Raw genomic sequence first — 15183 nt, forward strand, 5'->3', positions numbered from 1 at the left:
TTGGAAAAGAAACAACATTCAAAGACTCTGCAAAGCCGAGCTAAGAGATAGTAAGAACCGCAGATGCTGGAGTCAGAGATAACACAGGGTGGAGCTGGAGGAACACAGCAGGCCAGGCAGCATCTGAGGGGCAGGAAAGCTGAAGAAGAGTCCCAACCCGAAATGTCAGCTTTCTTGTTGGTCTGATGCTGCCTGGCCTGCTGTGTTCCTCCAGCTCTACACTGTGTAACTCAAGCCAAGACCTAGTTGCAACTGACCAGCCCCTGAATCAAGGATCACCACGGTCAACAATGATGCAAGATCACTGTGAAAGAAAACTCAGAGGAATTTTGAGAAAGTCACCTCATTTCTCTTTGTGGTTTGGACTCTTAGTCCACAAACTTCATATTCCTGAAAAGCTATTCAACTCTTTTAGTCTAAGTGTTTATGAATGGATGTGTGCAGGTTTGGATTTTAAGGAGTATATAATCTAAGTTTGCATATGTGAGAGGATAAGGTTTACAAATAAGAAGCTGTTGACTTGTTTATTAATGAAACCTGTTGTGAGCTAATGAAATCTCACTGGGAAGTGCAGGCTAAGTCTCGTCCGACTATTCCCAGAGTCATAAGAACAGTTCAGTATCGTAAAAAAGTGAACAGAGTTACACAATTTCTGACTCTTCGGATGACAAAAAGTACATACCACGTTTCCGGAATGAACAAGAATCAATACATTCTAGTTGTCGTATAGCTCACCTAATTAAAATTCTCAAACTTTTATAAACTCATGTTACACACACAAATACACCTCCGACAGTGCGGTGCTCCCTCAGCACTGACCCTCCGACAGTGCCCGCTCCCTCAGTACTGACCCTGTAACAGTGCCCGCTCCCTCAGCACTGACCATCTAACAGTGCCCACTCCCTCAGCACTGACCCTCCGACAGTGCCCGCTCCCTCAGCACTGACCATCTAACAGTGCCCGCTCCCTCAGCACTGACTCTCTAACAGTGCCCGCTCCCTCAGCACTGACCCTCCGACAGCGCCCGCTCCCTCAGTACTGACCCTCCGACAGTGACCGCTCACTCAGCACTGACCCTCCGACAGTGCCCGCTCCCTCAGTGCTGACCCTCCGACAGTGCCCACTCCCTCAGCACTGACCATCTAACAGTGCCCGCTCCCTCAGCACTGACCCTCCAACAGTGCCCGCTCCCTCAGCACTGACCCTCCGACAGTGCCCGCTCCCTCAGTACTGATCCTCCGACAGTGACCGCTCCCTCAGTACTGACCCTCCGACAGTGCCCGCTCCCTCAGCACTGACCCTCCGACAGTGTGGTGCTTCCTCAACACTGACCCTCTGACAGAATAAAATCATAGAATCTCTGCAGTGTGGAAACAGGCTGTTCGGTCCAACAAGTCCAAACCGACCCACAGAGCATGCCATCCAGAGCCAACCCCCTATAACGTAACTAATCTATACATCGCTGAACACTACAAGCAATTTAGCATGGCCAATCCAGCTACCCAGCACATCTTTGGGGCGTGGGAGGAAACACACGCAAACACAGGGAGAACATGCAAACTTCACACAGACAGGCACACAAGGCTAGAATTGAACCCAGGTTCATGGCACTGTGAGGCAGCAGTGCAAAGCACGGAGCCACCGTGCTCGGCAATGACCACCAGACAGAACGATGCTCTATCTGTAATGACCCTCTGACAGAATGGTGCTCTATCTGTAATGACGCTCTGACAGAATGGTGGTCCATCTGCAATGTCCCTCTGGCAGAATGGTGCTCCATCTGCAATGACCCTCTGACAGGATGGTGCTCCATCGGCAATGTCCCTCTGACAGAATGGTGCTCCATCTGATATGAAACTCTGGCAGAATGGTGCTCCATCTGCAATGTCCCTCTGACAGAATGGTGCTCCATCTGCAATGACCCTCTGACAGAATGGGGCTCCATCTGCAATGACCCTCTGACAGAATGGTGCTCCTTCTGCATTGGCCCTGTGGCAGAATGGTGCTCCATCTGCAATGACACTCTGACACAATGGAGCTCCATCTGTAATGTCCCTCTGGCAGAATGGTGTTCCATCTGCAATGACGCTCTGACAGAATGCTGCTCCATCTACAATGACCCTCTGACAGAATGGTGCTCCATCTGCAATGTCCTTCTGAGAGAATGCTGCTCCATCTGCAATGCCCTTCTGAGAGAATGGTGCTCCATCTGCAATGTCGCTCTGACAGAATGGTGCTCCATCTGCAATGTCCCTCTGACAGAATGGTGCTCCATCTGCAATGACCCTCTGACAGAATGGGGCTCCATCTGCAATGACCCTCTGACAGAATGGTGCTCCTTCTGCATTGGCCCTGTGGCAGAATGGTGCTCCATCTGCAATGACACTCTGACACAATGGAGCTCCATCTGTAATGTCCCTCTGGCAGAATGGTGTTCCATCTGCAATGACGCTCTGACAGAATGCTGCTCCATCTACAATGACCCTCTGACAGAATGGTGCTCCATCTGCAATGTCCTTCTGAGAGAATGCTGCTCCATCTGCAATGCCCTTCTGAGAGAATGGTGCTCCATCTGCAATGATGGTCTGACAGAATGGTGCTCCATCTGCAATGACGGTCTGACAGAATTGTGCTCCATCTGCAATGACCCTCAGACAGAATGGTGCTCCATCTGCAATGACCCTCTGAGAGAATGGTGCTCCATCTGCAATGAGCCTCTGACAGAATGGTGCTCCATCTGCAATGTTCCTCTGACAGAATGGTGCTCCATCTGCAATGACTCTCTGGAAGAATGGTGCTTTATCTGCAATGAACGTCTTGACAGAATGGTGCTCCATCTGCAACAACGCTCTGGCAGAATGGTGCTCCATCTGCAATGAACCTCTGACAGAATGGTGCTCCCTCTGCAACGACGCTCTGGCAGAATGGTGCTCCATCTGCAATGTCCCTCTGACAGAATGGTGCTCCATCTGCAATGTCCCTCTGACAGAATTGTGCTCCATCTGCAATGACGCTCTGACAGAATGGTGCTCCATTTGCAATGTCCCTCTGGCAGAATGGTCCTCCATCTGCAATGAAGCTCCGAAAGAATGGTGCTCCATCTGCAATGTCCCGCTGGCAGAATGATGTTTCATCGGCAATGACACTCTGACAGAATGGTGCTCCATTTATAATGACCCTCTGGCAGAATGGTGCTCCATCTGCAATGACGCTCTGAGAGAATGGTGCCCCATCTGCAATGACGCTCTGACAGAATGGTGCCTCATCTGCAATGTCCCTCTGACAGAATGGTGCTCCATCTGCAATGACCATCTGGCAGAATGGTGCTCCATCTGCAATGGCCTTGTGGCAGAATCGTGCTCCATCTGCAATGACCCTCTGACAGAATGGTGCTCAATCTGCAGTGACGCTCTGACAGAATGGTGCTCCATCTGCAGTGACGCTCTGACAGAATGCTCCTCCATGTGCAATGACCCTCTGGCAGAATGGTGCTCCATCTGCTATGACCCTCTGACAGAATGGTGCTCCATTTATAATGACCCTCTGGCAGAATGGTTCTCCATCTGCAATGTCCCTCTGACAGAATGGTGCTCCATCTGCAATGACCCTCTGGCAGAATGGTGCTCCATCTGCAATGGCCCTGTGGCAGAATGGTGCTCCATGTGCAATGTCCCTCTGGCAGAATGGTGCTCCATCTGCAATGATGGTCTGACAGAATGGTGCTCCATCTGCAATGTTCCTCTGGCAGAATGGGCTCCATCTACAATGTCCCTCTGACAGAATGGTGCTCCATCTGCAATGACAACTCTGACAGAATGGTGCTCCGTCTGTAATGTTCCTCTGGCAGAATGGTGTTCCATCTGCAATGATGCTCTGACAGAATGGTGCTCCTTCTGCTATGACCCTCTGACAGAATCATGGTCCGTCTGCAATGACCCTCTGACAGAATGGTGCTCAATCTGCAGTGACGCTCTGACAGAATGGGGCTCCATCTGCAATGTCCGTCTGACAGAATGGTGCTCCATCTGCAGTGACTCTCTGACAGAATGGTGCTCCATCTGCAATGACGCTCTGACAGAATGGTGCTCCGTCTGTAATGTCGCTCTGGCAGAATTGTGTTCCATCTGCAATGACGTTCTAGCAGAATGGTGCTCCATCTGCTATGACCCTCTGACAAAATTATGCTCCATCTGCCATCACCCTCTGACAGAATCGTGCTCCATCTGCATTGGCCCTGTGCCAGTATGGTGCTCCATCTGCAATGAGACTCTGACACAATGGTGCTCCATCTGCAATGTCCCTCTGCCAGAATGGGGCTCCATCTGCAATGTCCCTCTGACAGAATGGGGCTCCATCTGCAATGTCCCTCTGACAGAATGGTGCTACATCTGCAATGAAGTTCTGACAGAATGGGGCTCCATCTGCAATGTCCCTCTGACAGAATGGTGCTGCATCGGCAATGTCTCTCTGACAGAATGGTGCTCCATCTGCAATGAAGTTCTGACAGAATGGGGCTCCATCTGCAATGCCCCTCTGACAGAATGGTGCTCCATCTGCAATGACCCTCTGGCAGAATGGTTCTCCATCTACAATGGCCCTGTGGCATAATGGTGCTCCATCTGCAATGACCCTCTGACAGAATGGTGCTCCATCTGCAATGACGCTCTGATAGAATGGTGCTCCATTGGCAATGTCCCTCTGACAGAATGGTGCTCCATCTGCTATGACCCTCTGACAGAATCGTGCTCCATCTGCAATGACCCTCTGACAGAATGCTGCTCCATCTGCAAGGACCCTCTGACAGAATGGTGCTCCATCTGCAATGACGCTCTGATAGAATGGTGCTCCGTCTGCAATGACCCTCTGACAGAATGCTGCTCCATCTGCAAGGACCCTCTGACAGAATGGTGCTACATCTGCAATGAAGTTCTGACAGAATGGTGCTCCACCTGCAATGTCCCTCTGGCAGAATGATGTTTCATCTGTAATGACACTCTGACAGAATCGTGCTCCATCTGCAATGACCCTCTGACAGAATGCTGCTCCATCTGCAAGGACCCTCTGACAGAATGGTGCTCCATCTGCTATGACCCTCTGACAGAATCGTGCTCCGTCTGCAATGACCCTCTGACAGAATGCTGCTCCATCTGCAAGGACCCTCTGACAGAATGGTGCTACATCTGCAATGAAGTTCTGACAGAATGGTGCTCCACCTGCAATGTCCCTCTGGCAGAATGATGTTTCATCTGTAATGACACTCTGACAGAATGCTGCTGCATCTGCAAGGACCCTCTCGCAGAACTGTCCTCCATCTGCAATGTCCCTCTGAGAGAATGGTGCTCCATCTGCAATGTCCCTCTGACAGAATGGTGCTCCATCTGTAATGTCCCTCTGGCAGAATGGTGCGCCATCTGCAATGTCCCTCTGACAGAATGGGGCTCCATCTGCAATGTCCCTCTGACAGAATCGGATTCCATCTGCAATGTCCCTCTGACGGAATGGGGCTACATCTGCAATGACCCTCTGACAGAATGGAGCTGCATCGGCAATGTCCATCTGACAGAATGGTGCTCCATCTGCAATGACCCTCTGACAGAATGGTGCTCCATCTGCAATGTCCCTCTGACCGAATGGTGCTCCATCTACAATGACCCTCTGACAGAATGGTGCTCCACCTGCAATGACCCTCTGGCAGAATGGTGCTCCATCTTCAATGACCCTCTGACAGAATGGTGCTCCATCTACAATGACCCTCTGACAGAATGGAGCTCCATCTGCAATGCCCCTCTGACAGAATGGTGCTCCATCTGCAATGTCCCTCTGACAGAATCGTGCTCCATCTGCAATGACCCTCTGACAGAATGGTGCTCCATCTGCAATGACGCTCTGACAGAATGGGGCTCCATCTGCAATGTCCGTCTGACAGAATGGTGCTCCATCTGCAATGACCCTCTGACAGAGTGGTGCTCCATCTGCAATGTCCCTCTGACAGAATGGTGTTTCATCTGCAATCTCCTCAGACAGAATGGGGCTCCATCTGCAATGTCCCTCTGACAGAATTGTGCTCCATCTGTAATGTCCCTCTGGCAGAATGGTGTTCCATCTGCAATGAAGCTCTGACAGAATGGGGCTCCATCTGCAATGTTCCTCTGACAGAATGGTGTTCCATCTACAATGTCCCTCTGACAGAATGGTGCTCCATCTGCAATGTCCCTCTGACAGAATGGTGCTCCATCTGCAATGACCCTCTGACAGAATGGTGCTCCAACTGCAAAGTCCCTCTGGCAGAATGGTGCTCCATCTTCAATGACCCTCTGACAGAATGGTCCTCCATCTAAAATGTCCCTCTGACAGAATCGTGCTCCATCTGCAATGACCCTCTGACAGAATGGGGCTCCATCTGCAATGTCCGTCTGACAGAATGGTGCTCCATCTGCAATGAAGTTCTGACAGAATGGGGCTCCATCTGCAATGAAGTTCTGACAGAATGGGGCTCCATCTGCAATGTCCGTCTGACAGAATGGTGCTCCATCTGCAATGAAGTTCTGACAGAATGGGGCTCCATCTGCAATGCCCCTCTGACAGAATGGTGCTCCATGTGCAATGTCCCTCTGACGGAATGGTGGTCCATCTGCAATGACCCTCTGGCAGAATGGTACTCCATCTGCAATAGCCCTGTGGCATAATGGTGCTCCATCTGCAATGACCCTCTGACAGAATGGTGCTCCATCTGCAATGTCCCTCTGACAGAATGGTGTTTCATCTGTAATGACGCTCTGGCAGAATGGTGCTCCATCTGTAATGACGCTCTGGCAGAATGGTCCTGCATCTGCAATGACCCTCTGACAGAATGGAGCTCCATCTGCTATGACCCTCTGACAGAATTATGCTCCATCTGCCATCACCCTCTGACAGAATGGTGCTCCATCTGCAATGACCCTCTGACAGAATGGTGCTCCATCTGCAATCACCCTCTGACCGAATGGTGCTCCATCTGCAATGATGCTCTGAACGAATGGTTCTCCATCGGCAATGACCCTCTGACAGAATAGTGCACCATATGCAATGTCCCTCTGAGAGAATGGTGCTCCATCTGCAATGACGCTCTGAAAGAATGGTGCTCCATCTGCAATGACCCTCTGACAGAATGGTAATCCATCTGCAATGGCCCTCTGACAGAATGGGGCTCCATCTGCAATGACTCTCTGACAGAATGGTGCTCCTTCTGCATTGGCCCTGTGGCAGAATGGTGCTCCATCTGCAATGACACTCTGACACAATGGTGCTCCATCTGTAATGTCCCTCTGGCAGAATGGTGTTCCATTTGCAATGACGGTCTGACAGAATGCTGCTCCATCTGCAATGGCGCTCTGACAGAATGGTGCTCCATCTGCAATGACCCTCTGTCTGACTGGTGCTCCATCTGCAATGACCCTCTGAGAGAATGGCGCTCCATCTACAATGACCCTCTGTCAGAATGGTGCTCCATCTGCAATGTCCTTCTGAGAGAATGGTGCTCCATCTGCAATGATGGTCTGACAGAATGGTGCTCCATCTGCAATGACGCTCTGACAGAATTGTGCTCCATCTGTAATGTCGCTCTGGCAGAATGGCGTTCCATCTGCAATGACGCTCTGACAGAATGGTGCTCCATCTGCTATGACCCTCTGACAGAATCGTGCTCCGTCTGCAATGACCCTCTGACAGAATGCTGCTCCATCTCCAAGAACCCTCTGGCAGAACTATCCTCCATCTGCAATGTCCCTCTGAGAGAATGGTGCTCCATCTGCAATGACCCTCTGGCAGAATGGTGCTCCATCTCCTATGACCCTCTGACAGAATGATGCTCCATCTGCAATGTCCATCTGAGAGAATGGTGCTCCATCTGCAATGACCTGTGACAGAATGGTGCTTCATCTGCAATGTTCCTCTGACAGAATGGTGCTCCATCTGCAATGTCCCACTGACAGAATGGTGCTCCATCTGTAATGTCCCTCCGGCAGAATGGTGTTCCATCTGCAATGAAGCTCTGACAGAATGGGGCTCCATCTGCAATGTCCCTCTGAGAGAATGGTGCTCCATCTGCAATGTCCCTCTGACAGAATGGGTCTCCATCTGCAATGTCCCTCTGGCAGAATGGTGTTCCATCTGCTATGACCCTCTGACAGAATGGTGCTCCATCTGCAATGTCCCTCTGACTGAATGGTCCTCCATCTGCAATGACCCTCTGGCAGAATGGTGCTCCATCTGCAATGTCCCTCTGGCAGAATGATGTTCCATCTGCAATGACCCTCTGACAGAATGGTGCTCCATGTGCAATGACCCTCTGACAGAATGGTGCTCCATCTGCAATGACGCTCTGACAGAATGGGGCTCCATCTGCAATGTCCGTCTGACAGAATGGTGCTCCATCTGCAATGACCCTCTGACAGAGTGGTGCTCCATCTGCAATGTCCCTCTGACAGAATGGTGTTTCATCTGCAATCTCCTCAGACAGAATGGGGCTCCATCTGCAATGTCCCTCTGACAGAATTGTGCTCCATCTGTAATGTCCCTCTGGCAGAATGGTGTTCCATCTGCAATGAAGCTCTGACAGAATGGGGCTCCATCTGCAATGTTCCTCTGACAGAATGGTGTTCCATCTACAATGTCCCTCTGACAGAATGGGGCTCCATCTGCAATGTCCCTCTGACAGAATGGTGCTCCATCTGCAATGACCCTCTGACAGAATGGTGCTCCAACTGCAAAGTCCCTCTGGCAGAATGGTGCTCCATCTTCAATGACCCTCTGACAGAATGGTGCTCCATCTGCAATGTCCGTCTGACAGAATTGTGCTCCATCTGCAATGTCCCTCTGACAGAATGGTTGTCCATCTGCAATGACGCTCTGACAGAATGGTGCTCCATCTGCAATGACCCGCTGGCAGAATGGTGCTCCATCTGCAATGTCCTTCTGAGAGAATGGTGCTCCATCTGCAATGTCGCTCTGGCAGAATGGTGCTCCATCTTCAATGACCCCCTGACAGAATGGTGCTCCATCTGCAATGACCCTCTGACAGAATGGTGCTCCATCTGCAATGTCCCTCTGTCAGAATCGTCTCTTGTTACATCTTAAAGCCACAGCTTACAACAACCGATGAGAAATAATAAACTGGCTCTCTTCAGGTTTTAAGTATTTTACTGGAGAGAACGACTCACCCACTTCCCTGCCTGATGCCCTGAAATTTCTGCTAGTATCATTCCCTCTGACAGAATTCTTCTAGTATCATACCTACAAGCTAATTCAAAGGACCACAATATATCGGAGGTCGAATTCGGTCATTCAGCCTACTGAATCTTCCATGGCATCCATTCATGGTTAATATGTTTCCCAAGCCCATTCTCCGAACTTCTCCCAATAACCCTTGATCACTTTACTAATCAAGAACCTATCTCTGCAGTAAAGACACTCAATGACTTGGCCTCCACAGCTCTCTGTGGTAGTGGGTTCCACAAATTCCCCACACTCAGGCTGAAGAAATTCCTTCTCATCTCAGTTCTAAAAGGTGGTCCGCTCACTCTGCGGCTGTGCCCCTGGGTGTCAGTCTATCCTGCTAATGGAAATATCTTCTCCATGTCCAGTCTATGCAGGCCTCTCGGTATTCTGTAAGTTTCAATTAGATCCCCCTCTCACCCTTCTAAACTCCATCAATTACGTGCTTAGAGTTGTGAACTGCTCCTTGCATGACAAACCTTTCAACCCGGGATCATTGTTGAAGCCTCCTCTTGCCACCTTCTCCAATGCCAGCACATCTTTCCTTAGATATGAGGCCCAAACTCCTCACAAGATTCCAAATGCAGTCTGACCAGAGACTTCTATGACTCAGCAGTCCATCTCTGCTCTTGTATTCTAGCCCTCTTGAAACAAATGTCAACATTGCATTTGCCTTCCCAACTGCCAACTGAACTTGTGTGTTAACCTTAACAGAATCCCAAACTAGGACTGCCGAGTCCATTTGCACTTCAGATTTCAGAGCCTTTCCCCATTTAGAAAGTAGTATACACTTGTATTCTTCCGACCAAAAGGTATAACTTCACACTTACCACATTGTATTCCATCTGCCACTTCTTTGTGCAATCTCCTAGTCTGTCCAGGTCCTTTTGCAGCCTCCCCACTTCCTCAACACTACCTGTCCCTTCACTTATCTTTGTGTCATCTAAAAATATAGCCACAATGCCATCAGTTCCTTTGATCAGATCATTAATGTATAACATGAATAGTTTTGATCCCAACACTGACCCTGCAGAATTCCAACAGTCACTGGCTGCTATCCTGAAAAAGACCCCTTTATCCCCACTCTGTTTTCTGCCAGTCAGCCAATCCTCCATACATCTCAAAACCTTGCCCCAATATCATGGGCTCTCATCTAGCAGCCTCCTGTGTAGCACCTTGTTAAAGGCCTTCTGAAATCCAAATAGATCATGGGAGGTCATGTTGCAGCTGTACAGGACATTGGTTCAGCCACTTTTGGAATATTGCATTCGGTTCTGGTCTCCCTGCTGTAGGAAAGATGTTGTGAAACTTGAAAGGGTTCAGAAAAGATTTACAAGGATGTTGCCAGGGTTGGAGTTATTTTCCCTGTGTGTTCAAGGTGGATGGTTTTTTAAAATCCATTAATGGGATGACGGCATTGCTGGCTGGGCAGCATTTATTGTCCCTCCGTAATTGCCCAGAGTCAACCACATTGTTGTGGGTCTGGAGTCACATGTAGGCCAGACAAAGTAAGAATGCCAGTTTCCTTCTCTAAAGGACATTCGTGACCCAGATCAGTTTTTCCTGACAATTGAAAATGGATTCACAGTCATCATTAGATTATTAATCTAAAAAATTTATTGAATGCAAATTCCACCATCTGCTGTGCTGCGATTTGAACCCAGGTCCCCAGAATGTTATTTGGGTCTCTGGGTTAACAATCCAACAATAATATCATGAGGCCATTGCCTTCTCCTTTAAGAAATTTAAGGTGATCTTATGGAAGTCTATAAATTCATGAGGGGCATGTATGTGGTGAATAACAAAGGTCTTTTCTGCATGGTTGGGGAGTCCAAAACTAGAGGGGCATAGGTTTAAAGTGAGAGGGAAAAGATTTAAAAGGGACCTGAGGGGCAACACTTACATGAAGACGATGCTGTGTGTGCGGAATGAGCTGCCAGAAGTGGTACAGGCTGGCACAATTACAACTTTTGAAGCGTCTGGATGGGTATATGAATAGGAAGGGTTTAGAGGGAAATGAGCTAAATGCTGTCAAACAGGACTAGATTAAATTAGGATATCTGGTCAGCATGGATGAGTTGAACCAAAGGGTCTGTTTACATACTGTACATCTGGCTCTCCCTTGGTTAACTTGCTTGTTATCTCCTCAAAGAATTCTAATAGATCTATCAGGTATGACCTCCCCTTGATGAAAGCATGCTGACTCAGTCCAATTCTAATGTGCATTTCCAAATACTCTATTATCTCACCTTTAATAATGGGCGGCACAATGGTTAGCACTGCTTTGTCACAGAGCCAATTCAACTTTCGCCTTCGGGGACTGTCTGTGTGGAGTTTGCATGTTTTCCCTGTGTCTGCGCGGGTTTCCTCCCATAGTCCACAAATGTGCAAGTTAGGATGGATTGGCCATGCTAGATTGCCTGTAGTGTTCCGGGATATGTAGATTCGGTGGGTTGTAGGGGGATGGGTCTGGGTGGGATGCTCTGAGGGCCGGTGTGGACCTTTTGGGCTAAAGGGCTGTTTCCATACTGTAGGGATTCTATGATTCTAAAATCTTATCAACAATAAGCTAACCAGCCTATCATTTCCTGTCTTCTGTGCTCCTCCCCTTAAACAGGGTGTTGTATTAACCATTTTCCAGTCATCTGATTGACTCTGAACCCTGGGGTGTAGTTCATCTGGTTTGAGTGATTTATCTGCCTTCAGACTTTTCGGGGGTGGGAAAAGAAGGAGGGTAGGGAATGTTAGGTGAGTGAAGGGGAGGACGAGTGAGGGGAGCCGAAGTGAAGGGAGGATGGGTGTGAGGGGAGCCGAAGTGAAGGGAGGATGGGTGTGAGGGGAGGAGAGGAAGGTGGGGGCGCATGAGGGAAGGGGGGCAGTGGATGAGGGATTGGGGAGTGAGGAACTGTGAGGAGGGATAAAAAGGCAATGAGTGAGGAACAGGGTGGGTGGAGAAGGAGGTTGGAGGCACGAAGAGCAGAAAGGAATGAGGGTAGGGTCGGCGCTGATCCCTTGTTGCAAAGTTTACTCTCTCTCTCCCTCACTCAGTGTTTGGGGCTGTCTCTATCACATGGGCTACGGGCCGGGCTGCTGATTGGGCGGCGGTACGGTGCTTTCGCTAAGTTTCACTGGGATCTTCCTGTTCCCCGGACTTGCCAATGAGGACGGGCAGTGAGCAGTGCCTAGCAGGGACACGGGAATCTCGGTGCTCGCCATGGACAGCCTGGGTGAGTGAGTGAGTGAGTGAGTGAGTGAGTGAGTGAGTGAGTGAGGGAGGGAGGGAGGGAGGGAGGGAGGAGAGAGAGAGAGAGAGAGAGAGAGTGAGAGGAGAGGCTCCGTGCCCCCAACTCCTGCCTACCCTGTTAGAGCCCCTGCCCCACGGCTCGGTGCTGCCCTGCCCGCCTCACGTCCCTGAGCTCGGGAACCCCTCAGCCTCAGTACTCGGTGCAGTGCCCACTCCTTCAGGTCACCGAGCCGCCGCGATTCCTATTCCCGGGCGGGTCGAAACAACTTCGACTTGAAGTCAATTACATTCTCCCCAGATCTGAATTGCTGCTGCTTCCTTCCTTTTCAGTGTGACACTCGCCCTCCTTTCTCCCCAAAACACTTCCCGGAACATTGCTGGCTCTCGGTATACCGAGCTGTCAAACCCCTATTTCAGTGCCTCTGCATGGGATCCTCACATTGGCACCATCAGCAATGCTTTAGCGCAGAGGGAGTGCCTCATTGTCGGAGGGTCAGTGCTGAGGGAGCGGGCACTGTCGGAGGGTCGGTGCTGAGGGAGCGGGCACTGTCGGAGGGTCAGTGCTGAGGGAGCGGGCACTGTCGGAGGGTCAGTGCTGAGGGAGCGGGCACTGTCGGAGGGTCAGTGCTGAGGGAGCGGGCACTGTCGGAGGGTCAGTGCTGAGGGAGCGGGCACTGTCGGAGGGTCGGTGCTGAGGGAGTGGGCACTGTCGGAGGGTCAGTGCTGAGGGAGCGGGCACTGTCTGATGGTCAGTGCTGAGGGAGCGGGCACTGTCGGAGGGTCAGGGATAGAGACGCTGTGTTATGGGTGAAGTGACTTTTTGAAGTTGTCTCTGCCCTGCCAGGTTAGAAACACATGATCCTACAGTTGGTACTCTGTGGGGCCTGGTATAGGTGTGGTAGTGTCTCTCTCAGCCCCTCTACTCCAACATGTAAACAGGAATGATAGTGGTGATTATCACTCTTTATTGGATCTTGTAGTTTCGTAACAGTGATTATTTGAGAAATAAGCTATTTGCCTACTAAGGTGCTTTGATGCTTCCTGTGGCGATGAACTTTGGCAAAGAACAAGATTTTTTTTCTCTCTGAAACTTTGCTTTATGTTGTGGAAAAACTGAATGTGAGACTTTGAAAACATCAATTTGACAGCGAGGTGGAAAGATAAAAGGGGGGGGTGGGCGCATTGGCCTGTGGAATATCCTGCGCATACAGCAGTTGATTTGGTGTTAACGGAGATGTCTATTTTTCAGTTCCATCAAGACAACTGTGCGTGTCTGGTCACTTTTGATGTACTTGTACTGACCACCCTTTCTGACCAACAGTACAAGGGCTTTATAGATAAACTTTCAGTAACTGAGATAACTTGCTGTGATAACTACAACATGTTCAAAGCCTTGCACTCACAACCTTGGCAATTTACATTCACCAAGTACACCCCTGTTCTCACAGACCCACTTTAACTCCAAACTTATAATCTTCATCATTCTGTTAAATCATTCAAGGCCCCTCCCTAATTGTCACCCCTCCTGGCCACTCCCTATCTCTGTAACCTCCTCCAACCCGTACACCCCTCCCTGTCTCTGCCACTTCCTCCAATCCCAGCCTCCCAAGCATTCCCCAATTTCCGTTGCTCCAACATTGGAGGCTTTGCCTCCCACTGACTGGGGCCCTCAGCTCAGGAATTCCCTTCCTAACACTGAGCTCTTCAACCATGCTTTCATGTCACCCATCCCTCGTGTGGCTGTGGGTCAGATCCACTCTGCTTGATGCGCCTGTGAAGTGCCTTGTAGAGTTTTATGACGTTGAAGTATTGGACAAATACAATCTGTTGTTATATAAAATAACGAATGCTGGTCAGTTCCAATTCAGTCAGACACCACTCAGCACTCTCTGGATTTGCCAGCTCTCCAGATGAAATTGGGTGCTTTACAATGTGATTCAATCAAACTATTGTGCTAGGGGCAGTGTTAACTGGCTCAGGGGTTTTAATTAATTTGGACAGCTATGGGGAGTTAGTAGTAGTGACGATTTGTGAGCTGTGGGGAATCAGACAAAATGTTGCTCCAGGTTTGCTGATTGCTGTTCGATGGAGGAATGTTACCCTCCCTCACTAACTAGGATACTCTTCTATGGCCTGAGTGAGGTACCAGACTTGCATGGGACCCCTCTGTCACAGGCTGCCCTCTTAAACCTGCCACGCAGACAACGTTTGTTCTCTAAATGCTGTTAGCCCAAGGCACTAGGTAAATGCAACTCATTGTAATCTGAAATAAGGAATGCAGATCAGTACAGTAAGTATGAGGCCACTGTGCTGGCCTGACCTCCGTTTTCCAGCTTGAAGCAGACTGGGTCAGGAATGCTGGCCAGGTTAGAGAGACAGGAGGTTTTCAAGTGGCACTGCCAACACACATTCATATTCTGACACACACACCTACACAGGCACATACTGACACAGATATACACACATGGACGCACACAGATACAGGGGCAGGAGCAGGAGGACGCCATGCGGCCCTTCAACACTGCTACGCCCTTCAGCACAATCATGGTTGATTGTCCAATTCAATAGCCTAAATGCTGTTTTCTCCCCATAACCATTGAGCCCATTCGCCCCAAGTGCTGTATCTAGCCACCTCTTGAATGCATTTAATGTTTTGACATCAACTACTTCCTGTGGTAATGAATTCC

General features: G+C 49.7%; 1 protein-coding gene across 5 annotated transcripts in view; it reads left to right on the top strand.

Annotated features, from left to right (window-relative positions):
* The first annotated feature begins 11911 nt into the window (after positions 1-11911).
* The window catches only part of eml3 (EMAP like 3), a 90730-nt gene continuing 87458 nt past the window's right edge, over positions 11912-15183 (top strand). For 4 of the 5 annotated variants that reach the window (XM_059641637.1, XM_059641641.1, XM_059641638.1 and 1 more), the window contains exon 1: positions 12181-12479. Coding sequence is in view for 1 of the 5 variants with exons in the window: in XM_059641640.1 (XP_059497623.1) it covers positions 12467-12479 (13 nt within the window). In the remaining 4 variants the exon portion in view is untranslated. Of the gene's footprint in view, positions 12001-12180; positions 12480-15183 lie in introns of those variants that run through there. The other variant, XM_059641639.1, reaches the window with a different exon arrangement.

The sequence above is a fragment of the Stegostoma tigrinum genome, chromosome 42 (genome assembly GCF_030684315.1).
Source record: "Stegostoma tigrinum isolate sSteTig4 chromosome 42, sSteTig4.hap1, whole genome shotgun sequence".
NCBI lineage: Eukaryota > Metazoa > Chordata > Chondrichthyes > Orectolobiformes > Stegostomatidae > Stegostoma > Stegostoma tigrinum.